The sequence below is a fragment of the Sorex fumeus genome, unplaced genomic scaffold (genome assembly GCF_029834395.1).
Source record: "Sorex fumeus unplaced genomic scaffold, SorFum_2.1 ptg000014l, whole genome shotgun sequence".
NCBI classification, from domain to species: Eukaryota; Metazoa; Chordata; class Mammalia; order Eulipotyphla; family Soricidae; genus Sorex; species Sorex fumeus.
In genome coordinates, this window is record NW_026606071.1 from 460,177 (window position 1) to 486,934 (window position 26,758).

Below are 26,758 nucleotides of genomic sequence, written 5' to 3' on the forward strand. Positions count from 1 at the left end.
AATGGAATTCATTCTTATGTGGTTTTGTGACTTTCTGGAAGGAAACACAGCACCATTTGCTTCATCAGTATTTTATTTTCAGCATTTCATAGCTTGGAAATTTCGTTCCACTAATATCAAACATGAAAGTTGAAGGAGATAAGACTTGCAGATGATTAGCACAGGCTCTACCAACACTGCTGGAGGAAGGAAGTAAAAGAACTGCTTGTCCTCCTGGTCTCTGGAGACCCTTCTGCAGCTTGGAAAATGAGAATATGCATTTCGTTCAAGAGTCAGAATAACATCTCTTCTGACAACCATAATTCCTTTTATTAGGCATTTTGTTGAGCATTAAACAGCACAAATTCAAATGCCAGAGTGCAGGTCAGTGCACTGACCTGCAATTCAATCCAGCTTGGGTGTGTGTTCATAGACACACACATATGGACAGATGCACATGTACACAACAAAAAAGAAAACTGGGCACATTTTACTGTCCTGAAACTAAAATACTTTATAGAGTTACATAACTTTTTCTTAAAAATTCTGATGCACATGCATACATACGTCTTCCCCTGATCAACACAGCAAGTTAGACTTGTTTTGTTTTGGGGCTGCACCCAGTGCTCAGGACTGATTCCTGGATCTGTATGTGGGGATCACTCCTAGTGGACTCAGGGGACCGTATGGGGTGTCAGGGATTGGACCCAGGTGGACCACATACAAGGCAAGTACCCTACCTGTTGTACTATCTCTCCAGCCCTATTTCTTAACACCAATGGAATTCTTTAAAAGGAAGCAAATTCTATGAGATATGCTGATAACAGCAGATGTCTAGTTACAATGTGATCCTGTACTGCTGATTAGCATATTCATAAACAAATCAAACGCAGTGCCAAAAGAAAAATGCTACTGTTTTTGCTCCAACAGCTACTGCTTTTAGTTGTTCTTCTCCATCAGGCAAAATATTCTTTCTCCAGCTCCTATTTATTTTGCTTCCTGCCAATCTTGCAAATAATTCATCTTGTGTATAGTTTCTTCTTCCTAAATGCTTCCTGGTGCTTGATTGCTTTGCCTGTGAGGAATCTGATTTCAAACTGCCATTTTACCTTTATAAACATTTAGGGTTTGCAAGCGTGAGAATGCCCAAAAGGCATGTGAAAATTAGGCTGTAATTAGATCAGCAGAGTATATTTTACAGCATATCAAGCTTTCTTTGTATGCCAGAAATCTCTCTTTGCTCCAAAATTGCATTTTAATCTGGGTGCAGAACTGTAATTTCACATTTATTCTCCATCACAGAAGCCTAGATGCCCATGTATTTATTATTATTGAAAAGAATAATTTCCCGTGATACATGAAATAGATATACCTAAGGTTCTGCACCCAGACCACAAAAAAGTGGAGTGGGGGGAGGAAAAGCAGAAAATGGAAGAAAATAGACGTTATATCAGTTACCACATGGGTTTTTGTGGTTAAAAAAAAAAGTAGAATATGACGTGCAATCGTGCAATTTTCCTTTGCTAGTCGAGCAATACAAGTCTTAATAGAAATCCCACAGATGTTCTTTCTGCATTTCAGGATTTAGTTGCGTGTTTGCCTGGGGTGAGAGTTTCTTGCAGACTTCTGACTCTGAGTGGAATCACTGTGGCTGGAATCACTTTTACTCAATCCAAGATGACGGAGCTTCACATCCCAACGCTGTGAAATTTAAAACAGAAAATAGACACGTGCATATATCATCAGCGTCACCATTTCTATTGTACCAACAACTGGCCAAGACATCAAAAGCAGACCACAAAGGCATTTTACCTCTTTTCCAAAAGTACAGAATTCATACATAACCAGGGTTACTATGAAGTTGGTGTGACATGAACACACACAATTCTCTAATTTTTATAAAGCATAAAATTCGTCACCTATCATTTATTAGAAATTCTTTCATATCAAATCTTAATGTGAAAGTGTTCACTCTGGTAACTGGAAATAAAATACTTATTCACATATTTGAGTACTTCCTGAAGTGATAGATATAAGAAACATCACAAATGATCAACAAATGGAAGAATAATATAGTGATTTTGAAGAAAGTGCTATTTTTCAACTTTCTGTTATAATACAATATGATATCCACTCAAGACATAATAAATTATCACCCTTAAAAGTCTACGTGAATTGAGCAGTGAAAAAATGGAAAGTGGAGGAGATAGAGCCAACTAGAAAATAGTATTCTAGGGATCAAAGAGATAGTACAGTGAGTAAGGCAATTAATTGTCCAGGACACAATTGATCCAGGTTCAATCCTAGCACCCCATATGGTCATACACCAAAAATATGGGAAACAGCCAGTGTTGATGGGGATGTGGTAAAAAAGAAAACCTTATTCACTGTTTGTAGCAATGATGTCTAATTCAGCCTCTATTTAAAAAAAAAAGGTACGGTGATTTTTAAAAAATTTTTATTAGTGAAACACCATGAGGTACAGTTGTAGACTTACAAATTTTTGTGCTTCGGTTTCAGTTATACAATGATCGAGTACACATCCCTCCACCAGTGCCCATTCTCCACCACCACTAGTCCCAGTATCCTTCCCACCCCCTATCCCCTCAATCCCACGCCGTCTCTGTGGCAGGTCATTCCCTTTTGTTCTCTCCTTTTGGGTGCTGTGGTTTGCAAAAGAGGCATTGAGTGGCAATCATGTTCCGTCTATAGTCTATTTTCAGCATGCATCTCCCATCCTGGGAGGAACCTCCCAACACCCTTTATTTGGTGCTCCCTTCTCTATCTGAGCTGTCGTTTCCCCTAGCATGTGTGGCTGGCCTCCAAGCCATGGAGTAAACCTCATGGTACTTATCTTGGCTATTCTTGGGTGTTAGTCTCCTATTTTGTTACTTTATGTTCCCCCAGATGAACGTAAACTTTCTATGTCTGTCCCTCTCTTTCTGACTCATTTCGCTTAGCAAGATACTTTCCATGTAGTACCACTTGTATGTAAATTTCATGATTTCATCTTTTCTAACAGCTACATAGTACTCCATTGGTACGGTAATTTCTCCAAAAAATAATAGAGCTTCCATATGACCTAGCAGGTACCCTTCTTGGCATCTACCACAAAGCACAAATTTTAAAAGATTTATGCTTGTCTATATTCAATGTAGCACTTAATACAATAATCAGGATATAGAAACAACTCCAAATCTCCAGATGAATGAATAAAGATGGTATGTATGGGCTCTAAGCACTGCCAGACAGGCTCTCAAACCAACAAGAAGCAAAACAAGCAACATAGCTATATAAAAAGATGAAATCTTGCATTTTGGAACTAAAGGGTACTGTGTTAAGCAAAATAAGTCAAAGAGAGAAAAAACAAACACCAGATAACCTCACTCACCTGTCATATATAGGGAAATGAAACAAGGGAACAGACAGTATAGAACACTGTCAAAGCTTCACGTTGGACTACAAAACTGAGATTACTGGCAGTAAGAAGGTGGAACAAAGGAAAGAAAGGTAGCAGACTAGGAATAACTTAAAGACAGTGTTGGAGAATCTTGGATACTTTGGTGATGGCAAGACGCAACTATGTACTTGAAAACCATAAACAGGCTGAAGAGATAATAGAGGGTAAGACACTTGCCTTGAATGCAGTCAACCTGGATTTGATCCCTAGCACCCAATATTATACCTCAAGTGCTACCAGGAGTGATCCCTGAGCACAGAGTTAAAAGTAGGCCCTGTGCATTGCCAGGCATGACCCGCAAAAAAAAAAACCATAAACATTAACAATATAACCAGAGTATCTAGATTATGATTTTTTGAAATTTTAATTACATATAACTAAACTTATAATAACTATAACCAACTTTAATATATTTCATAGTAACAATAGCAGTAATGTTTACATGTTATATAATAAATTATAAGGATTTATATTATGGGTATTAAAGATAGAGAATTAAGATAATCACTACAACTAATTGTACTTCTCAAACTTCAGTAAACATAAAAATAACCTGGACTTTTTAATATAATTTGCATTCTCATTCATAGGTCTAGGGTAGAGCCCAAGATCTTCCTATCTAACCATCACAACATGAACTTTCAGGCGATTTCAATGCTACAGGCTTAGGAGCCACTATCTTTTAAGCAGCACGAAAGTAATGTCCAATGGGTCAAGTTCAAATTCTAAATCTACTAGTTACCGAGCAAATTTCATAAACTAGGTACCATTTTTATCATTTATTAATTGGAGTTATTAACAAAACCTGCTTATAAAACTGTCCTGATAATTAACAGATAAAATGTATAAAGTGCTTAATACATGAACTATTTTTATTAAAAGAGTTTGGGGTTTATTTATTTATTTATTTATTTATTTGGTTTTGGGCCACACTGGTGATGCTTGAGCTCTGCACTCAGAAATTTCTCCTCCCAAAAAGCAAAAAAAAAAAAAAAAAATTACTCCTGGCAATCCCCGCCACACTCATGGCTGACCCTCACAGGCTCATCCTGAGTCCACATGCATGAGAATGAATCTGCTGAAAAACCCAGGTATGAAGGGTCAAGTGACTGAAAACTCCAGGCTTCATGGAGTCAGGGATGGAGACCCTGATAATCATGCCCAAGAGCTGTCTCTGTGCGTCATTTAAGTGCATCAATGGCCATGATTCAGAGTCACAAATGAAACTCAGAAAAGAGCAGCATGCCGCAGAAATGCCTCCGGACCCCAAATATTTTAGAATTTTAGAACTCCAGAACATCTCATACTACCATAACAAGAAATATAAAATAAATTACTTAGCACCTGCCTATGGGGCATGCTTGGGTGGTGGTAGGAAAATTCGAAATAATGGTGGTGGGAAGGTGTAATGGTGGTGGGATTGGTGTTGAAACATTGAATGTTGACAATTATTGTTAACAACTTCATGAAAATAAAATTTTAAATTTTTTTAAAAAAATAAGAAATTACTCCTGGTGTTGTTCAGGGGACCAGATGGGATTCTGGGGATTGAACTTGATGATCACATGCAAGGCAAACACCCTACCCACTCTGCTAACACTCTAGCCTCAACAATTCTTTATTTTAATATATTTAACACAGTTTAGTCAGTTTACATGCATATTTGTTATAGTGTTTGGTGAAGGGATAAAACTACATTTAAAAATTCTGTTTTGGTCTGGAAAAAACCTGAGTCCCCGAGAACAGATGACTGGTTAAAGAAACTTTGGTACATCTACACAATGGAGTACTATGCAGCTGTCAGAAAAGATGAAGTCATGAAATTCATATACTATTGGTACTATAGGACTGGAGCGATAGCACAGCGGTAGGGCATTTGCCTTACAAGCGGCCAACATGGCCGACTCGAGTTCGATTCCTCCGCCCCTCTCGGAGAGCCCAGCAAGCTACCGAGAGTATCTTGCCCACACGGCAGAGCCTGGCAAGCTCCCCGTGATGTATTTGATATGCCAGACACAGTAACAACAAAGTCTCCAATGGAGACGTTACTGGGCCCGCTCGAGCAAATTGATGAACAATGGGAGGACCATGATCCGTGATCCGTGATTGGTACTATATGGAAAGTATCATGCTAAGCGAAATGAGTCAGAAAGAAAGGGACAGACATAGAAAGACTGCATTCATCTGGGGAACATAAAGTAACAAAATAGGAGACTAACACCCAAGAATAGCCGAGATAAGTACCAGGAGGTTCACTCCATGGCTTGGAGGACAGCCACACATGCTAGGGGAAACGACAGCTCAGATAGAGAAGGGAGCACCAAATAAAGGGTGTTGGGAGGTTCCTCTCGGGATGGGAAATGCGTGATGAGAGTAGACTCTAGACTGAACAAGATTGCCACTCAATGTCTCTTTTGCAAACCACAGCACTCAAAAGGAGAGAGACAACAAAACGGAATGCCCTGCCACAGAAGTAGGGTGGGATGGGGGGATGGGAGTGGGTGGGAGGATACTGGAACTAGTGGTGGTGGAGAATGGGCACTGGTGGAGAGATGGGTATTCGATCATTGTATAACTGAAACCCAAGCACAAAAATGTGTGAGTCTACAACTGTACCTCATGGTGTTTCACTAATAAAAATTCTGTTTTGGTTTAAATGATTATCTCTTGTCTCACTTCTTGGACTCTCTCAATTAGATCTCCAAGGGGATCGAGGCTCTAGTTTTTATCAAAGAAAGTTTTAATAAAGGTTTTAATTTCCTAAAAACAAAATCTCAATAAAATCTTTTATTATTCTCTTAGAAAGACCGGAAAACTGAAAGATCTAATAATTATAACTAACTTATTTTCCATTCACAGTCTTAGCTGGATGCGGCACAGTGGGTAGGGAGCTTGCCTTGCACGCGGCCACCCCGGGTTCGATTCCCAGCATCCTATTTGGTCTCCTGAGCACCACAAGGAATAATTCTTGAGTGCAGGGCCAGGAGTAACCCCTGTGCCTCAGCAGGTTTGACCCAAAAAGAAAAAAAAAAGTCTTAGCTGGAGTTATCTGGATATGAATAAAAACTTTTTCGAGTTTAATTCTTCCCTTTAGCATATTTAAAGCTAGATTAAGAATATAAGTGTTTTAGTATGGACGACTCTCAAAAAATTAGAATTTGATCTGCCATTTGACCCAGCTATAGCACTCCTGGGAATATATCCCAGAGAGGCAAAAAGGTATAGTCGAAGTGACATCTGCAATTGTTTGTTCATTGCAGCACTCTCTACAATAGCCAGAATCTGGAAAAAACCTGAGTGCCCAAGAACAGATGACTGGTTAAAGAAACTTTGGTACATTTACACAATGGAGCACTATGTAGCTGTTAGAAAAGATGAAGTTATGAAATTTACATACAAGTGGTACTACATGGAAAGTATCATGTTAAGCGAAATGAGTCAGAAAGAGCGGGATAGACACAGAAAGATTGCATTCATCTGGGGAACATAAAGCAACAAAAAGGGAGAGTAACACCCAGGAATGGCTGAGATTAGTACCAGTAATTTTGCTCCATGAATGGAAGGCCAGCCACAGGCTCTAGGTGAAAAGGAAGCTCAGATAGAGAAGAGAGTACCAAATGAAGGGTGTTGTGAGGGCCCTCCCAGGGTGGGAGAAGCATGCTAAAAGTAGTCGATAGACCAAACATGATTGCCATTCAAAGCCTCTCTTGCAAAACACAGTACCCAAAAGAAGAGAGAGAGAACAAGGGGGAATACCCTGCCACAGAGGCAGGATGGGACGGGGGGGGGTGGGGATGAGGGTGGGGGGGGGGATGCTGGACCCATGGGGATGGATGACGGGCATTGGTGGAGGGATGGGCACTTGATCATTGTATAACTGAAACCCAAGCACAAAATTTGTAAGCCTATAACTGTACCTCATGGTTTTTCACTAATAAAAAAAGAAAAAAAAAGAATATAAGTGTTTTCACAATTTAAAAAAAAAACATTAGTCCGTAGAAAGCAATGGAAAATGTTTTCCATACTAAGAAATGGTATAAACAAGCCACGAAGGTCTTCATGAGACACTGTCTTGTTACCAAAAGAAAAGTAGCAACTCTTGTTGCAGATTTTGCAACAAGGATGCTGAAAACTCTTCCAAATGGTATGGGAATTTAGGACAAATCTCTGTTCTGCATTAGCAGCGGAAAAAACAAATTGAAAGGATAGTAAGGATTTCACCATAGTAAAGAGCTGCTTTTTCTTTGCCAAATACCAAATTAATTTCAGTGAGAAACAAATAGAAAATACCTCAAGTTTGAACTCAAAATACATCTCACTTTTGACAAATGCATTGCGGGATACAGGTGTCTGTGGAGAAGCGCTTAATCATGAAAAATAATGCTCTTTACATTTTTTGTAGGTCACTCAAACTCAAATGTATCTGCTGTGTTAAATACAAGCTGCATAAGGTAAACTGCCCAGGGCTGTTTAACTTCCTCTGTGAATGTTTCTCAAAACTTTCAAATTTAAGGAAGGAAAAGGATGTACTATATCCCTACGATATCTGCTCTATCACCACCCACCAAGTACACACACACACACACACACACACACACACACACACACACACCCTTTTTAATTATTTGATATTCTATGCATATTCTTCCTTCCTTCCTTCTTTCTTTCTTTCTTTCTTTCTTTCTTTCTTTCTTTCTTTCTTTCTTTTATTTCTTTCTATACTAAGGAGATTTGCTTACCATAGTAAGAAAAAATGGAACCTTACATAGTAAATCTACTATGTGATTTCCAGAAAATGTATCACTTCCATAACCAAGAGTCATTGTCTTAAAACTACACTACCCTTGAGTCTAATTGGGTCATATCTTTTACAAATGAATGCAGATGAAAATAGCTATGCCTTGGACACAGGAATTGATTTCAATATAATGGAACAACAGTGACATTTTCTAACCCAAGTTTTATTCTCTTCCATCTTTCACTCATATAACTATAATTTTTTTTCAACCAAGCAGTATATCCAGAGAAAAAACATTTCTCAGTCTCTCTTGGATCTAGGAATTACATGGAACTCAGACCAAGGAAACCCTGCTAGATGGTGCACTCAGAAAGTCCTTTTCACCTCCACTTTATTTCTCCCTGTAATGTAGATGTGTGCCTGGCAGTGGTGCAGCCCCCTAGCCATCACCAGATGAATACGAGAATGGAAGCAATACTCTAAATATCGTATAACAGTAAATTAGAAGAAGAAATATGTGAACTATCTTAATGAATTAAATATATTAATGAAATATACAGTCACCCTATCAGTTCTGGAGAAACCACACGAGGCTTCTTTGACAAGTTCGGAGCCTATTATTAGAACCTCAACACAGAGAACTCATTCTTCAAAAAAAATTAAATAAAAGTGAATCTTTGGATTTTTAAATATATAAATATGCATACAGATATACATACATTTCTCCCTGTGTATATCTGATGTTTTGATACTTTTCATATAGTTTCATGAAATTTAAATGATATTTCTCAGGCAGCCATTTTAATTCTATGACAAATAGTTTATTTTCTGCTTTATTTTCCAAGTACATTTTGGGGGTTTGTTTGTTTGGTTGGTTGGTTGTTTTTGTTTGTTTTTTAGGTCATGCCTGGCAATATTCAGAATTTCCTAGAGGCTCTGCACTCAGAACTCACTCCTGGTAGTGCTCAGGGGAACATATGGGATGCTGGGGATCAGACCTGGGTCAGATGCATGCAAAGCTAACACCTTACTCGCTGTGCTATCTCTCCAGCCCCTTTCCAAGTATACTTATATATATCTAGAACATAAATCATAGGCTTACCTTAACTTTTTTACCAAGGCGATCCTTCCATTTCTCAGCAATAGAACCTTCCACCAACAGTAATCTGTATTTTTAAAGAATCAAACATTTTTTTTAAAAAAAACTTAAAACATGTCACTGAAAAATACAGGCAATCATAAACAAGAAATAAATAGACTGCTTCTTATAGAACAGGAGGACAGTGAAGTTTGGAAAGAGTAAGAAACAAATGCAGTAACCACACCCTGCGGGAATCACACACATACACATACACACATCTATGTATATGTGAAACTGAGGGGCACAACTAGCACCTACCCATGATCTTCTAGAAGCTAGATAAGTGCTAAAGCAAGCAAGAGCTAAGATCTCTAGACAACTACAGCGAGGGTTGCCTAGACACAGAAAATATTCCAAATCTTTAAGGGGCATACCTGGAACGTTCCTCATCTTCGTAGCCCATGATGACATATTCCTCATTAACATTAAGCGGAGGGCACAGGCAGCCAGAGCTGGTATAAAGGTTAACAGTGTCCCTTGGAATGTTTACCAAAGACGCCTTCAGTATCTCTTTCACCTCCACTACTGCAGTCACATCATGGCACTTGCTCTTCACCTCTTTGACTTTAGCACGAATGACTGGACAAAAGACAATAAAGCAGATACATTGTTAGGATACACAAGAGGTGCCCCGCTTGAGCAAATCCATGAACAAGGGAATGACAGTGATACAGTGAATGAAATGTTAATGTTAATCATGGAAAGAAAAATGTACATTGGGGAGATAGTACAGAGGGGAGGGCGCTTGCCTGGCACGTGACTACCCTGGGTTGGATCCTTGGCATCCTATAGGGTCCCCTGAGCCCCACCAGGAGTGATCCACCCTGAGCACAGGTGTGGACCAAATAAAAATTACCTTTCAATTAGAAAATTTAAAAAAAAAGAGGTGCCCAGTTTCTATCCTTTATTTTTTTTTGCTTTTTGGGTCACACCTGGCAATGCACGGGGGTTACTCCTGGCTCTGCACTCAGGAATCACCCCTGGCGGTGCTCAGGGGACTATATGGGATGCTGGGAATCGATCCCAGGTTGGCCGCATGCAAGGCAGATGACCTACCCACTGTGCTATTGCTCCAGTCCCGCCCAGTTTCTATTCTTAATACAATGCTCAAAGAATAGAAGGGAAAAGCCAAGCAGATATTCCTGCCCTAGGCAGTAGTAAATGATAAATAAAAAACATGCCTATCCTCTTAATGTTCAACCTTGATCTCCTTTCCAATTTGTTTGCATGTATACATACACCAATGTACATACACGTGTGCCTGTATTTAATTATACCTAATTTTTCAACATTTTTAAAAATTTGGATCAAAGTGAGATACACAGTTACAAAGTTGTTCATGATTGGATTTCAGTCATATAATGTTCCAACACCTATCGCTTCACCAATGTACATTTCCCACCATCAATGTCTCCAATTTCCTTTCCACCCCCTCTTCAATCACTTCTTCTCCCCTTCCCTTCCTCTCCCTCTCTTTTGGGCACTATAGCTTTAGGGCGTTTGCCTTGCACACAGCCAACATGGCCGACCCGAGTTCGATTCCTCCGCCCCTCTCGGAGAGCCCAGCAAGCTACGGAGAGTATCTCGCCCACACGGCAGAGCCTGGCAAGCTCCCCGTGACGTATTAGATATGCCAGACACAGTAAAGTTTTTATATTTTATATAATTTTTAAAAAACTTATATTTTTATGTGGTTTTTTATTTCATTGTGAGAAATTCACACAGAAAATCAAAGGTTGAGTTAAAATTTTTTCTAAAATTTCATTCTGGATGTGTATATAAGTAGATGTGCTGTTTCAATTTCTATCATCAGGAATTAAACTATATTAATTTTACTCTATGTAAAGATCTCAAGTTCACAGAGAACACAAGATAATGTCCTAAATTACTTGCCTGGTGAGATTTGTAAGCAAAAGTTTTCTTTAGTTTGTGTTTTTAACAAAAGGTAAGACAGCCCCTTTTAAAATACCATTTGAGACAATCTGATGACAAATTCACATCCCCAGCCAGTTTTTATTTTATCCTGGTTTACAGGAGAGTGCTTCACAGAATCCATCAGTTATTAGAGATGAGTGAACTGTGCAAATGTTCTCAAACTAATGATTTATTTACCCAACGTGTCAACTATTTTGGTAGACATTTTTAACACATGTACCCACTCCAAAATAAATATCTCTCTACAAGACTTACTTTATTATTTAGGCAATTTTGTTAACGTTCAAGAGCTCTTAACAGGATTAATATAAATGAAGCAGAGTTTTTGACTAAATTAATAGTCTCTCCCACTCTGTTTTTTCAATTGACATATCAGATACGTTAAAAATGTAAAATAAATCAACTTATTATTAAATTAAAGGTGCATTTTATTTGGGGCATTTCTTTGTATTTGAGTGCCTTTCATTTTTTTTTTTAAAAAAATAGCTATAAATCCTTACAAAAAATTCTTAAACTATGGGCTACCTGTTGTTTGTGTGGTTATGAAGGAAATAATTATCTCCACCCTATTCATTGTGATATATATATATATCCCATATTATTATATAATATTTACACAGCAACCCCTGTCTAATGCTTTTTTATTCTATAATGTATAATACTCTTTCCAAGATTTTAAATTTATAGCCAAAAATAGCAACACAAGACCAGAAAAATGGTACTGTGGGTTACTGTGGATAGGGCATTTTTCTTGTAACAGTCAATCCAAGTTTGATCCCAATATGGTTCATTAGCCCTGCCAGGAGTGAACCCTGAGCCAGGAATAATCTCTATACATTGTTGGGTTTGGTTCCCCCACAATCCAAATTAGCAGCACAAATCACTGTAGGACTACAGAAGTAAAAGAAAATTAATTGATAGTAAGAAAACACAAAAACAACTAAATTTCCCTGATAGGAAATTTAATTACTGTGCTTAAATGTCCACATAGTGTTTTTCTATTTAAAATGATACTCTCCTAAAAATTAAACCCACTTCTTCCCTCATATATTTTCATATCAGTCTGGTTCAGATAAGTAAGCAGACACTGAATTTCAATAATCTTAAACTTTCAAACCTGGAAAGTATGTTCATGTTCTGTGAAACCAGATTAATTTTAAGTAGTAAGAGAAAAATAAAAATTTAGTCTATTGAATATGAACTTAGGTATCTAGATATTTTTATTCTAAAAGGATTAAACTGAGAATTTCTACTTTGTATCTTTTAGTATACAGCAAATATTTTTAAGATAGTAAAGATCACTCTTGCAGGGACTTGCTCATTTCTCTTTTAATACCTAAAAGTAAAAAAGTAGAACCAAACAAGTTATGTGTGTCTTATTCTGAAATCAGACAGGTAAATTCAATATAATTCTCATTGTAATAATATTCTTTTTTAAAATCTGGTTTTTTTCAAGTTAGCAAGATTTTATCTCCTCTTAAGTTAGAAACCAAACTAATTTAACTTAGGCAAATTAAAAGTGCTGATAACTCTTGTTAAATATGAGTAACATTTAAATTTATCTTAACTAGCAATTGAGGGAAGGAGAAACAGTAGGTAAGGTGCTTGCCTTGTCCATGACTGTCCTGGCTTATGTTCCAGGCACTACATAGGATCCCCGAGCACTGCCAGAAGAGATCCCTGAGTGGGAACTAGCAATAAGTCCTGAGGATGACTACGTGTGGCCCCAAAACCAAACAAACAAATAAAAAAAAACTACTAATTGCCATGGTTATTTACCAAGTCAACAATAATCTTCTGTAAAGACAGCAGTTCAAATTTTATTAATCTCATTGATGCTTTCAAAATAACAAAATGATTGTTGAATGCAATAAACATTAATTTAGCCTTCATTTTTAGCAACTGGAAAACACTATTATTTGGCCACTCTAAATGTAACAGCAACTGATAGTTTGACTCTAGACTACCAGTGCCCAAACCTACTTTCTGAATAATCTAAGACAAGGTAACTTCAGTTCAATAATTATTGATGAAATCAGGCTAATATTATACCTCCAAGAGCAGATGAGGAAACTACAAGAATATGGAAGCTATCTCACATAGTACCAGGCAGACACAACAAGTAGCTGCCTTTTTCAGCTTTCTGTCAGCTACAATTGGCCTGGTAGCTCTTCAACTAAGATGTTATCAGAATATCACATTTCTAGGCCGAACTACATAACAATGTATTTTCTTTAACTGAATACGAATCATTTTTGGCGATTACTTTCCGACTCTGCCAATGCTACCCATGAGAAAGACCCAGTAAAGAAACAATCAAGACCAGTTTTGCCATTCTTTGTGCATTAAGTGCTCCTAGTTCAGCCAGTTGAACTTAAATTATAGCTGATGACCTTCCTTTGATTATTCAGAAAGTAGCTTTGAGCACTGGTAGTCTAGAGTCGAACCATCACTTGCTATTACATTTAGGGTGGCCAAACAATCGAGTTTTCCAGTTGCTAAAAATGAAGACTAAAATAAATGTTTATTGTATTCAACAATCATTTTGTTATGTTGAAAGCATCAGTGACATTAATAAAATTTAAACTGCTGTCTTTTTTTTATGTAGGAGTACTGCTATTTATTCAGCCACTGATTAGCTGATTGAATTGGGCATGAACTCCACCTTACATTTTTTCTTTTATAATTTTATTTTTTTCTTCTTATATTTATTTATTGAATCACTGTGGGAAAAGTTGGAAAGCTTTCAGGTTTAAGTCTCGGTCATACAATGATCAAACACCTCTCCCTTCACCACTACTCATTTTTCACCACCAAGAACCCCAATATACCCCCCTCCACCCCTCCCAATGCCTGTGAGGCAGATGATTTCTACTTAACTTTTCTCTACATTGATTACATTCATTATTTTGACAAAAGATACACCATTATTGTTTAGAATTTCCCCCCCCCCCCAATCAGAATTGCTGAAAAGGCATTGTGAAATATTTTGTTTTCTATAGATGGTTATGAGAATCATATAATGATTTTGTATTTCTGCAAAGAGCCAGATAATTATGAGATTGGTTTCTGTGCGTCTGGTGTTAGACTGTGCCAGAGAGCCACTCGTGGGGGGCAACTCGTGACCTCAGTAGGGCGTGAAGGATGAGCCGGTACCGCCCCCCTTCCCATGAGACTGCAGTTGCCCCACAACTGCCAGCTCATACCTGGCTTTCCTATAAGCTGTGAGGCAGTGGCCACCTTGCTGCTGGGGGGGGAAAAAGGCGGAAGGGAGCAACACCCTTTCCCTCCCAGGGAGGCATGGTGCCGTAGTTTAACACATGGTCCATTCACTTTTCTGCCACAAGCTGCTGGGCTCTGGACTAAGTTCTTTTGCCTCTGGAGCCATGGTCGTGCCAGAGAGCCGCACATGGGGGACAACTTGTGACCTCGTTAGGGTGTGAAGGATGAGCCGGTACTGCCCCCCTTCCCATGAGACTGCTGTTGCCCCTTCACTGCCGGCTCATACCTGCTTTCCTATAAGCTCTGAGGCGGCGGCCACCTTGCTGCCGGGGGGCGGGGGGGGGGGGGGAGGGGAAGAGGCAGAAGGAAGCAACACCCTTTCCCTCCCGGGGAGGCATGGCACTACAGTTTAATGCATGGTCCATTCACTTTTCTGCCGCAAGCTGCCGGGCTCTGGATTAAACTGCTGTCTTGACAGAAGATTATTATTGACTTGGTAGATAAACATGGCAATTAGTAGGTTTTTTTTAATTTGGTTGGTTGGTTTTTGGGCCATACGTAGTCATCCTCAGGGTTTATTGCTGGCTGTGCACTCAGGGATCACTCCTGGCAGTGTTTGGGGATCATATGTGATGCCTGGAATACAACCCAGGACAGTCATGTACAAGGCAAGCACCTCACCCATCGTCTCTCCTTCCCTAAGTGTTTCTGATCTGAAACACTTTTCTGTGTAGTTATTTATATGGTTCTAAATACTTTGCTGTGTGGTTATTGGGGGGCTGGAGTGATGGTACAGCAGGTGGGACATCTGCCTTGCATGTGGAAAGGCGAACAATATGCCTGAAGGTCAGAAAGTCAGCAATATGCCTGATATAAGAATCAAGCATTTGTTAAGAATTTTGCCCGTATGAAATATTGCTTGTCTCATGAAGAAGATGCTCTTAAAAGCTGTTTTGGGGTGCTGGAGCAAAAGTGGGAAGGGTACTTGCTTTTCACATGGCCGGCCCCAGTCCAATCCCCGACACCCCAGATGGTCCTGTAAGCTCCACCAGGTGTGACTCCTGAGTGCAGAGCCAGGAGTAACCCTGAGCACCATGAGCTGTGGCCAAAAAAGAAGCTGTTTTTTGTTTTTGATTCTTAAAAACCTCACTCCTCTTTCTCTCTCTTTTTCTCTGTCTCTTTCTCACACACACACCTCTACTCCTCTCTCTCTCTCTCTCTCTCTCTCTCTCTCTCTCTCTCTCACACACACACACACACACACACACACCCTTCTAAATAAAGCAATTTATAGGTCAGTCATAAAGTTGTCCTTACCATAGTTGTAATTGTTTCGGAAATAGGTCTTCTGTGTAGCTCTAATGGGTTTACACTTGCAGCGTTCTGAAAAATACAATACGTAACCATGAGAAAATTTCCAAAGTTAGATGTTCTTTGTTTAATCACATTTTCTTCCTGAGACATACATTTTAAATGAGAAAGATCTCAGCAATACTGTGTTTCTGACCTGTGTTTCCCTAGAACTACACTCAAGTTTATTGTATCTACAAAGTCTATTATTCAGTGCCTATATGCTCATATATTTCACTCCAACAAGCCCCCCAAAACAAATCCTCTTCACTACCAATCCTGAGGAGCACATGACCCCTGAATCCTAAAGGAGATGCCTTTAGTGTTTATAGAAATAGGTCATTGCCTACTAAGAGGCAGTTTTTTGTGGGTGTCCCCGGCATCATTGTGCTACTGGGCCTGGGCCCAGATCTTCACCACTGGTCAAGTACTGCTGGGAGGGTCACTGGTCCTCACACACTCTTGGAGATCCTTCCCCAGACTGAAAAATACAAAAGCTGGAAAGCTATCTAATTCTGCTCCATCGTTGTCCTATTTTGTACCAAAACATGGTTTTTTTAAATTTCAAAGAACTGCCTTTGACTTTATGTTTATTTATCCCAAGCATATTAATTTCTGACGGAATTCACGAAAAGATAAATAGATCTGAAGGATTATCTTTCTTTGACAGTTTATTCATACAAACATCTATTTCCCTAGAAATACAGAGGGTAGGACACTTGCCTTGCATGTGGCCTACCTGGATTTAATCCCCCTCGTCTGTCATATAGTTCCCCGAGCCTTTCCAGGAGAGCAGCCAAAGTCCCCTCCCCCAAACAATGTAAATATTTTTAAATTAGAGACATGTTTAAGATGAGAATATTTCTGTAGAAATAAATGGTTTTTCATTTCTAAATTATTTTCATCTAGATATGGATACAACTGTATGCTAGTTGTTTTGTTATGGTGGTGGTGGTTTGGTTTGGGGGTCACACAAGCACTTCTCAGGGCTCACACCTGGATTTGAGTTCAGGAATAATAACTGCTGGTGGGATTGGGGGACCATATGGGATACCGGGGATCAAACCTGGGTTGACCACATACAAGGCAAATTCCCCACCTGCTGTACTATCACTCTAGCCCCCCAAAGTATGCTATTTATAAAAAATTATGCACTGTCTACAATTTGCAATTCTGAAAAACTCTAATAAACATGTTTAGCAAAATATCACAGGACTGAGTCTGCTATGAGTGGTTACCATATAACCTTACTTGAGGAAGAATCTATTAGTTATTTCAAGCATACCTTGAGTTAGGAATTAAGAGCATAAAAAGGGTCTCCCAAGTTAAAGGGCATTGCCAGAGTCTTTCCAGGAGTGACACCTGAGAACAGAGCCAGGAGTAAGTTCTGCATATAACCAAGTGCAAATATGCTCTATTTGCTAACTCAAGCTATGTAGTTGAAATAACTAGTAGCTCAATAAAATAATAAGAGTAATTAAGAGGAGAATAAATTTATTCTCACAAGGCTCAATTTTAAAAGAACTGCCTTTAACTTTATTTTTATTTAGCCCTAGCATATTAATTTCTGAGGGAAAGAAAGAGAGAGAGAATAATATATTAATTCACTTGCATTCACCTTGGAGGGAAAAAAAATAACTAAGTTATTCTTATCTAAGAGAAAAATATGAAAGTTAAAGGGGCTGGTGATGACAAGATAACCTAAGAAGTTACAATGGGTCCTTGGAATGTGGGGAATATTTTAATATTAGCAATCCATTGGCCTCAAATTTCAAAATCAGGACCCTCAGTATAACATGCCAGCATCCATTCATAGGCAGCCACGCACAACCACCAGACACTTCCAGGGCCCTTTCTCTCATCTTCTCACTGGTTTCTCCCCATCACTCTCTTACGATCAACAATTGGCTTCACTGTTCACGAAACTAAGTACTATTATCCCAGTTCATATATGCTCAGAGGAACAGGTATGACTCTGCAAAATTAACATGCCCAGAGTTTAAAGACTATCAGATACATATAAGATGTAAGTAATCTTGCTTAACAACCAACATGGCAATTTACATAACCATTCTAATAGTTATTAAAGAATGTCACAAAACAAACACAGACACTCAGTTTCATTCCTTCCTAGTTCTGTGGCCATAAGCAAGTTATAAATCTATTTCTAACTTAATTCTGTCTACATCACTTGACTCTTGCTAAGGATATAAATAGTAATTCACAAACAGAATTTGGTATAGATCTCATAACACTATTAGTAGATCTCTCTATAGAAACTAAAGGCCAGGAAAGTAGTGGCTTGATATATATGGAGTGTTGAATGGAAAGGGAACTCCAACCAAGACTACCCTACCCAACTAGGTTAATACTTACATTTGAAAGAGGCTTTTCAAGCAGTTCAAGGAATTCATTGCCATTAAACCAGCCCTTCAAGAAATATGTAAGGACTTCTATAAACAGAAAATTAACCCATTGGGTTAATTATAAAATTAATCCACATTAATCATATGTGGGTGTGTATGTATGCATTTCGTACTATTAATTTCTTTCTAAAACTTTTGCTCAGGGGGCTGGAGTGATAGCACAGCAGGTAGGACATTTTCCTTGCATGCAGCCAACCCGGGATTGATTCCCAGCATTCCATATGGTCCCCTGAGCACTACCAGGAGTAATTTCTGAATGCAGAGTCAAGAGTAACCCCTGAACATTGCCGGGTGTGACAAAAAAAAAAAAACCTTCTTCTGAGGATCAGGGAGATGGCTCAAAGCCTTACATGCTGAAGGCCAGGGTTTCATCACCAACAACACATGGTCCTCTGAGCACTGCCAAGAGTGACCCTCATGCATGGAGCTGGGAGTAGGCCCGAAGCCCTGTGAAGTGTGCCCCCAAAGCAAAAATAGCTATTTACTAAAATACTTGGGCTGGAGCGATAGCACAGCGGATAGGGCGTTTGCCTTGCACGCAGCCAACATGGCCGACCCGAGTTCGATTCCTCCGCCCCTCTCGGAGAGCCCGGCAAGCTACCGAGAGTATTCGATATGCCAGACACAGTAACAACAAAGTCTCCAATGGAGACGTTACTGGGCCTGCTCGAGCAAATCGATGATCAACAGGAGGGCCTTTACTTACTTTTACTTTACTAAAATACTTCAATATTATTTTCTATTCTTTTTTTATATTTACCTTTTTATTACTTTTTTAATTAGGAGTACTGCTATTTATTCAGCCATTGATTAGGCTGATTGAATTGGGCATGAACTCCACCTTACTTTTTTCCCCCTTTTTTATAATTTTATTTATTGAATCGCCGTGAGAACAGTTACAAAGCTTTCGGGTTAAGTCTCGGTTATACAATGAAACACCCATCCATACACCAGTGCTGATTTTCCACCACCAAATACCCCAGTATACCTCGAATCCCACACCCTCCCCCTACCTGTGGGGCAGATGATTTCCACATTAGTCTTAGATTACATTCAAAATTTCGACACCAGATCCACCATTATTATTTGGGATTTTACCCCAACACTCAGATCTGCTGAAAAGGCAACAGTAGACAATTTTCTTTCTATTGCTGGTTATGAATAACATATGATGTCACACAGCCACAGCAGTGGCCGAACGATTTTGGAATTCCGAATTATTTATTTATTTATTTATTTTGACCCCTTGGAGGTGGACGGGTTGAGTTTCCCTCCCCGCCTCGAGCAGAGCCCTAGCAGCCGAAGACCTCCAGAACCAGCTACCACCATGCTGAGACCACTCTTCACACGCATGAAGGTACCAGCAGAGGAACAAAGGCATGCGGGTCCCGGGGCTGAGATCTCCAAGCCTGCTCGGATTAGGGCTGAGCATCCTCCACCCAGATCCTCCATCTTTCAGTAGGCAGGGGTCACACCCACCAACTGCCCCCAGCACTATGTAATCCCATCAACGGCCAAGACCCAGAGACTATAAAACCCAGCTCCCGGAAGAGAACAGCGTAGAGTCTCCTGTCCCCGCACCTGGCTGTCCTCACCAGAGGCCCTTTGGAGGGGGACAGGTTGAGTTTCCCTCCCCGCCCTAAGCAGAGCCCCGGAAGCTGAAGACCTCCAGAACCAGCCACAAACATGCTGAAACCACTCTCCACACGCATGAAGGTACCAGCAGAGGAACAAAGGCATGTAGGTCCCGGGGCTGAGATCTCCAAGCCTGCTCGGATCGGGACTGAGCATCCTCCACCCAGATCCTCCATCTTCCAGTAGGTGGGAATCACACTCACCAACTCCCTGCCTCCCCCCGCAGCACAGTGTAATCCCATCAACGGTCAAGACCCAGAGAATATAAAAACCAGCTCCTGGAAGCACACGGCTGCATTTGTGGCTATGCGACATCTTATTATCTTATTTTTGCTTTGGACAACCTGGTAGGCTACCAACTGTAACCTGCCCAGATGGCAAAGTCTGGCAAACTCCCCATGGCGTACCCAATATGCCAAATACCAGTAACAATGATGGATCTCATTCTCCTAACCCTGAAAGAGCCCTGAATATGGCACTTTTTAAAATCTCAGGGCTAGGACGAAGGAGACGTTACTGGTGCCTGCTTGAGGCAATTAACCAACAACAGAATAATTGTGATCGTGACCGTGATTTATTTTTGCTTTTTGGGTCACACCTGGTGATGCACAGGGGCTACTCCTGGCTCTGCACTCAGGAATTACTCCTGGTGATACTCAGGGGACCATATGGGATACTGGAAATCGAACCTGTGTCACCTGCGTGCAAGGCAAATTCCCTACCCACTGTGCTATCACTCCAGTCCCGGAATTACGAAATTTTAACAATATTGGAGGAATTTCTGCCAAAACCTACTGGGTTCCAAGATTTGTTCCTGAGTCTCTGGGATCATGGCCATTAAGCTGCTTGATCAGGGGCCAGAGAGGCCATTCGTGGGCGGCAACTCAGGGTCTCGTTGGGGCTGGGAAGAAAGAGCCAGCTCCGCCCCCATCCCATGAGGCCTGTGTGTCTCATCACTGTGGGCCCAAATCTGACCATCCAATGACCTCTGGAGGATGGCGGCCACTGAGCTGCCAGGGGGAACAGGCCAAAGCACAAAACCTATTTCCATCTGGGATGGCCCGGCGCCGGTAACCTACTGCAGGGACTGGACACATTTCTGCCAAAAGCTGCTGGGTTCCAAGATTTGTTCCCGAGTCTCTGGGATCATGCCCATTAAGCAGCTTGATCAGGAACCAGAGAGGCCATTTGTGGGATGGCAACTCAGGGTCTTGTTGGGGCAGAGAGGAAAGGGCCGGCTCCACCCCCATCCCATGAGCCCCGTGTGTCTTGTCACTGTGGGCCCAAACCTGACTGTCCAATCGCCTCTGGAAGATGGCAGCCACTGAGCTGCTAAGGGGAAGTAGACAGAGGGACAATACCTTTTCCCCCCGGGTGGTCTGGCACCTGTCGCCCATTGTGGGGGCCAGACGCATCTCTGCCAAAAGCCACGGGGTTCTGAGATTTGACTCTGAGTCTCTAGGATCATGGCCGTTAAGCAGTTCGATCAGGAACCAGAGAGGCCTTGCCTCCAAGTATGCAGCTGAACTGGTGGTGGTTTGTGGGTGTGTCTTCCGCATACCTAAGTTTTGGCCATTTACTTTCTTAGTAAACTTTGCCCCAAGTTTTTGGGGTCTGGCCAAAGGCACAGCAGCAACTCTAGGGTATCTGGAAGTCTGAAGGCTGCTGATGCACTCGCCTCACAGGTACAGATTGACCTGTTGGTGGCACCATACCCCCTAGAATTATTTTCTATTCTTTTATTGGCAGGGGTCCACAGTGTTCAAGACTTACTCCTGGCCCTGAGCTCAAGGATAATTCCTAGTGGGGCTCACAAAACCATATGTAGTTCCAGGTATGAAACAGTATGCAAAAGCAGTAAGTCACAAAAGAAGATGTACGATATGATTTTTGTCATATAAACCTGAAGAACCTCATGGGTAACTTGCCAGGCTCTGCCATGCAGGCAAGATACTCTCGGTAGCTTGCCGGGCTCTCCGAGAGGGGCGGAGGAATCGAACTCGTATTGGCCATATTGGCTGTGTGCAAGGCAAACGCTCTACCTGCTGTGCTATCGCTCCAGCCCCGTGTTCTGGAGCGATAGCACAGCAGTAGGGCATTTGCCTTGCACGCAGCCAACATGGACGACCCGAGTTCGATTCCTCCGCCCCTCTCGGAGAGCCCGGCAAGCTACCAAGAGTATCTCGCCCTCACGGCAGAGCCTGGCAAGCTCCCCGTGATGTATTCGATATGCCAAACACAGTAACAACAAGTCTCGTGATAGAGACGTTACTGGGCCCGCTCGAGCAAATCAATGAACAACGGGAGGACCGTGATCCGTGATCCGTGAGACCTGAAGAACAAACCATTAATCTATGGTAGTAAAATGTCTGGCAAGCAACCCGTGACATATTTGATATGCCAAAACAGTAACAACACATCTCACAATTTGTGGTGAGTCATTACTGGTGCCCGCTCGAGCAAACCAATGAACAACAGGAGGACAGTGCTACAGTATAATGTCAGAGTTATGCCTGGCTCAAAATAAGGGATAAGTAATTAGAGAAAAGATCATTTTCAGAGGTTTTATGGAAATATTATCTTGATCTGGAAATGTAATTAAATGGAATCACACATTTACCAAAATTCAATGTAAAGCTTGACAAATAATACAGGTGTAAGGCCAACTGCCTTGTATGTGGCCAGTCCTGATCTAATCCCTCCTATGACAAATGGGCATATGGTTCCCCCTATCACAGCCAGGGGTCACTCCTGAGTGCTTCAGGGTGTGGCCCAAATCCCATCTCTAACCCCACCCCAAAAATTCAATTTGGTATATATTTAAGATTACTTTAGGGTGCTGGTCAATGATCTTGAACATTTTGGTGGTTTTGAGTTGAGGTAACCATATACACGAAGACCAACATTATTATAAACATGTGACTCTAAATATAAGTAAATTATTTTTAAAAATAAGAAGACTCCGTGGATGTCTGCCCAACCAAAAAAAGTTAAATATAATTTTTAAAAAGTTAAATAAATATAATTTATTTAATAATTTTACTTTAGCTAACCAAGAAATGAATGCAAAAACTATTGAAATGAAACACCTCTAATATTTGACTACACTGGAAAAAAGAAAGATCATATTTTATGTAAATACCTCAACAAATTGTTATCAATAAAACTCATATGATATTCCTTTAATTTTCCCATACATTGGACTTAGTACCTTCTCATTGTGTTTAAAATAATATTTCCTAAATATAGAAACAAAATAAAGAATATTATATTTAATTACATTTTAGATTAAGGCAGTTCATGGAAAATCAAGCTAATTGGTGAAACTAAGTAATATAATAAAGACTTTCAAAAGTAAAAACAACATTTGCTCACTTTAGCTGGAAAAACAAACCTCAAATATTGCAATAAAGATCTCAATTCATAATAATTTGTACTTTATAAAAAGGAATTGCTCAAGATTGAGAAGACTAACACTAAATTAATATGAAAAGGAAATTTAGTTTATTCCTTCAGCATTTATGTCTTTGGAAATTTTTTAATAAACTGCCTTTCACAAGGTTTCTGGATATAAGGTCGTTCACTATCTCCAAAACAAAGTGAATGCAATTTGTCCCTTTTTTCTTGTGAGATATCAAGTGTTGCGTTAACAATGTACCCTAAGGGAGCTAGAAAGAGAGTCCAGCAGGTAAGGCACTTGCCCTGAACACAGCCAACCTGAATTCAATCCCCAGCATCCCAAGACATGGACCCTGAAGTGATTCCTGAATTCCTGAGGGTAGACCTAGGAGTAACTCCAGAGCATCACCAGATGTGGTCCCAAAAATTTTTTTTAAGAAGGAAGGAAAGAGGAAAGAGAAGGAGGAAAAAAGGAAGAAAGACAAGGAGGGAGGGTAGGAGGGAGGGAGGGAGCTTGGAAATGGAAAGAGATTTTATTCCATCCAAACTTGGGCACAGGCCATCCAGTAAAGAGTGGTGGCTGCAGCAGTCCCAGCAGAGACAGGCAATCAGGAATCTCCAGTTACTTAGCAGCTGCTGAGGAGTTTGTCTGAAACACCTTTGAAAAGGGGCCAGGAGATGTTAGTGAGAACTCTGGGAGAGTGTCCAACTTCCACCAGGGAATACTACTAATGTTTCCCTAATTAGAAAATATTATCCGAAGGAAACTCAGAGGTCAATGTGATCTGATTTTATATTAGGAAACAGACTTGGGGAGGTTAAATAATTTTGTCACGCTGATACAGTCAATTGGTGTCAGATTTTGCCAACTCTCTCTCCTCTCTGGGGAAATTGATGATTTTTCAAATTTTTTGTAACCATCACAAAGTGAAAAGCTGGGAGGATTCCTTTTCAGAATTTTTTTCATGAAAACAGATCTTTACACTGTATCTTTTGATTGTTTGTTTGTTTTTTAATTTTTTAAAAATTTTTATTAGTGAAACACCATGAGATATAGTTGTAGATTTACAAATTTTTGTGCTTGGGTTTCGATTATAGAATGATCAAGTACACCCATCCCTCCACCAGTGCTAATTTTCCAACACCATGGATCCCAGCATCCCTCCCACACCTATACCCCCCCCCATCCCTCCCTGCCTCTGTGGCAGGGCATTCCCTTTTGTTCTCTCTCTCCTTTTGGGTGTTGTGGTCTGCAAAAGAGGCATTGAATGGCAAACATGTTCAGTCCATAGTCTACTTTCAACATGCATCTCCCCTCCTGGGAGGATCCTCCAAACACCCTTTATTTGGTGCTCCCTTATCTGAGCTGCCCTTTCCCCTAGAATGCCCGGCTGGCCTCTAAGCCATGGAGTAATCCTCCTGGTACTGATCTCGGCTATTCTTGGGTATTAATGTCCTATTTTGTTACTTTATGTCCCCCAGATGAATGCAATCTTTTTATGTCTATCCCTCTCTTTCTGACTCATTTCGCTTAGCATGATACTTTCCATGTGGTACCACTCGTATGTAAATTTCATGACTTCATCTTTTCTAACAGCTACATAGTACTCCATTGTGTAGATGTACCAAAGTTTCTTTAACCAGTCATCTGTTCTTGGGCATTCAGGTTTCTTCCAGTTTCTGGCTATTGTAAAGAGTGCTGCAATGAACAAACAAGTGCAGATGTCACTTCGACTATACATTTTTGCCTCTCTGGGGTATATTCCCAGGAGTGGTATTGCTGGGTCAAATGGGAGCTCAATTTTTAATTTTTTGAGAATCGTCCATACTGTTTTCCAAAAGGGCTGAACCAGTCAGCATTCCCACCAACACACTGTATCTTTTGAATACCTGCCTTAGTTTTTATTGATTTAATAGAATGAGTGACTCAGTAGAAAATAACTGAAATTATTGATCCTCATAGTCCATGTTAAGGAAATGAGAAATTATTCTTCATTATAATAGCAGTTTATAATAGCAATGTCCTAACGTTTCTGTCATTTTTATACCCCCCCTTGAAAAAAAAGACAAAAAGACAGTCAAGTTTTACAGCAAAAGACAAATTATCCATGCAAAAGAATTTCTTTTTCCTAGGTCCAGTGAGAAAAAAACTAGATACTTTTGAAAAGAAATTATGTAGGTACTGATGTTTTTATGTCTTCTTAATTTCCTGTCTTATAATCAATCTCTACTCTATATTACTCCAAAGTGAAATTTTGAGTGTGAACAAATTGTATTTTCCTTTCAATACATATATCAAAGTGCTTTTTCACATCCAGAGTAAACTTGACTTTTGCCTGTTTGTTCATTTTCCCTCCTCCCATTCTACCATGGAACAGGAAAGCACTTATAAAAAAGGAACAGTAAACACTGAATCCAAGGACACTGCAATCATTCTAGGGAGTTTTTACACATAGAACTATTTTTGTATATTAGTTATAGTGTTGCCAATGTCCTCTCTCTCTCTTTGACACACTGAAGTAGTCTATTACTCTAATCTTAAGTCTAGACAAATTGATAGCACATTTAAGTGCTCAACCAGACATTCTGACTCACCAATTTTACTATCATTCACATAAGATTTTTGGTCTGTTTTCACTAAATATAATAGCAAGAAACATTTTTGAAATAGCACCATTACTGGAAACCAAAAATTTCCTCTCCCCTAACTTATGACACTATGAAAACAATCTCAACTACATTAAACAAATAACAAAATGATTAAAATTATTTCATTCTTTGTGGTTTTTAAAAATCAAGCATTTATTGAGGTGCGCATAAGAACAAACCTCATATAAAATAATTTTATTCTGATAAGATTCAGTGGAAATCAACAGTGAAAACTGCTCTAATGTAATGAAAAGTTATGTCTTAAGTACATTTATACCTTCATAAAATACAGAAGGCTGCACATTTTCTGCCTTTTTGTTTTTCTTGGCTTTACATACTTAGTCAATAAGCTATCTTGAGAGAGACCGTGATATAACTTTTAGTACAATAAATTGTTATAATTGTCCTTTTTATTTCCTTATTATTATTCATTGAGTCTAATTTATAAATTAAATTTTATCATAGGTATGTATGTATAAGGGGAAAAATGGCATTTTATATAAGGTTTTGTACTTCGTCAGTCAGGCATGCACTGACAGGGGTTTTGGAGCATATCCTTCATAGACAAGGGAATTACTATAAATGTTACATTTCCATACATAGTTAACTTACAGAAAGTCAGGATACACAGACCCAAATCAGTTCTAATTACTAGAGTAAGGTAGAAAATATACATAGTAACTAATGTTAGATATGACATTCTTACAGGAAAAAAGATAGCATTCATGATAGCAACAAAAAGCTGAAGAAAGACCAAACACTAAAGAATATTTAAAATGAATAAATACACGATCATGATCACGATCATCCTCTTGTTCATCGAT

The 26,758-nt window shown here is 39.8% G+C and overlaps 1 protein-coding gene across 1 annotated transcript in view; it reads right to left on the reverse strand.

The window, feature by feature from the left end:
* Positions 1-61: 61 nt before the first annotated feature.
* Positions 62-26,758, reverse strand: part of FRZB (frizzled related protein) — a 43,534-nt gene continuing 16,837 nt past the window's right edge. Inside the window, exons 3-6 of the mRNA XM_056111651.1 lie at positions 15,793-15,858; positions 9,693-9,897; positions 9,280-9,343; positions 62-1,680 (exon numbers count right to left, since the gene is read on the reverse strand). Of these exons, the coding sequence (XP_055967626.1) occupies positions 1,564-1,680; positions 9,280-9,343; positions 9,693-9,897; positions 15,793-15,858 (452 nt within the window). The 3' untranslated portion in view covers positions 62-1,563. The remainder of the gene's footprint in view (positions 1,681-9,279; positions 9,344-9,692; positions 9,898-15,792; positions 15,859-26,758) is intronic.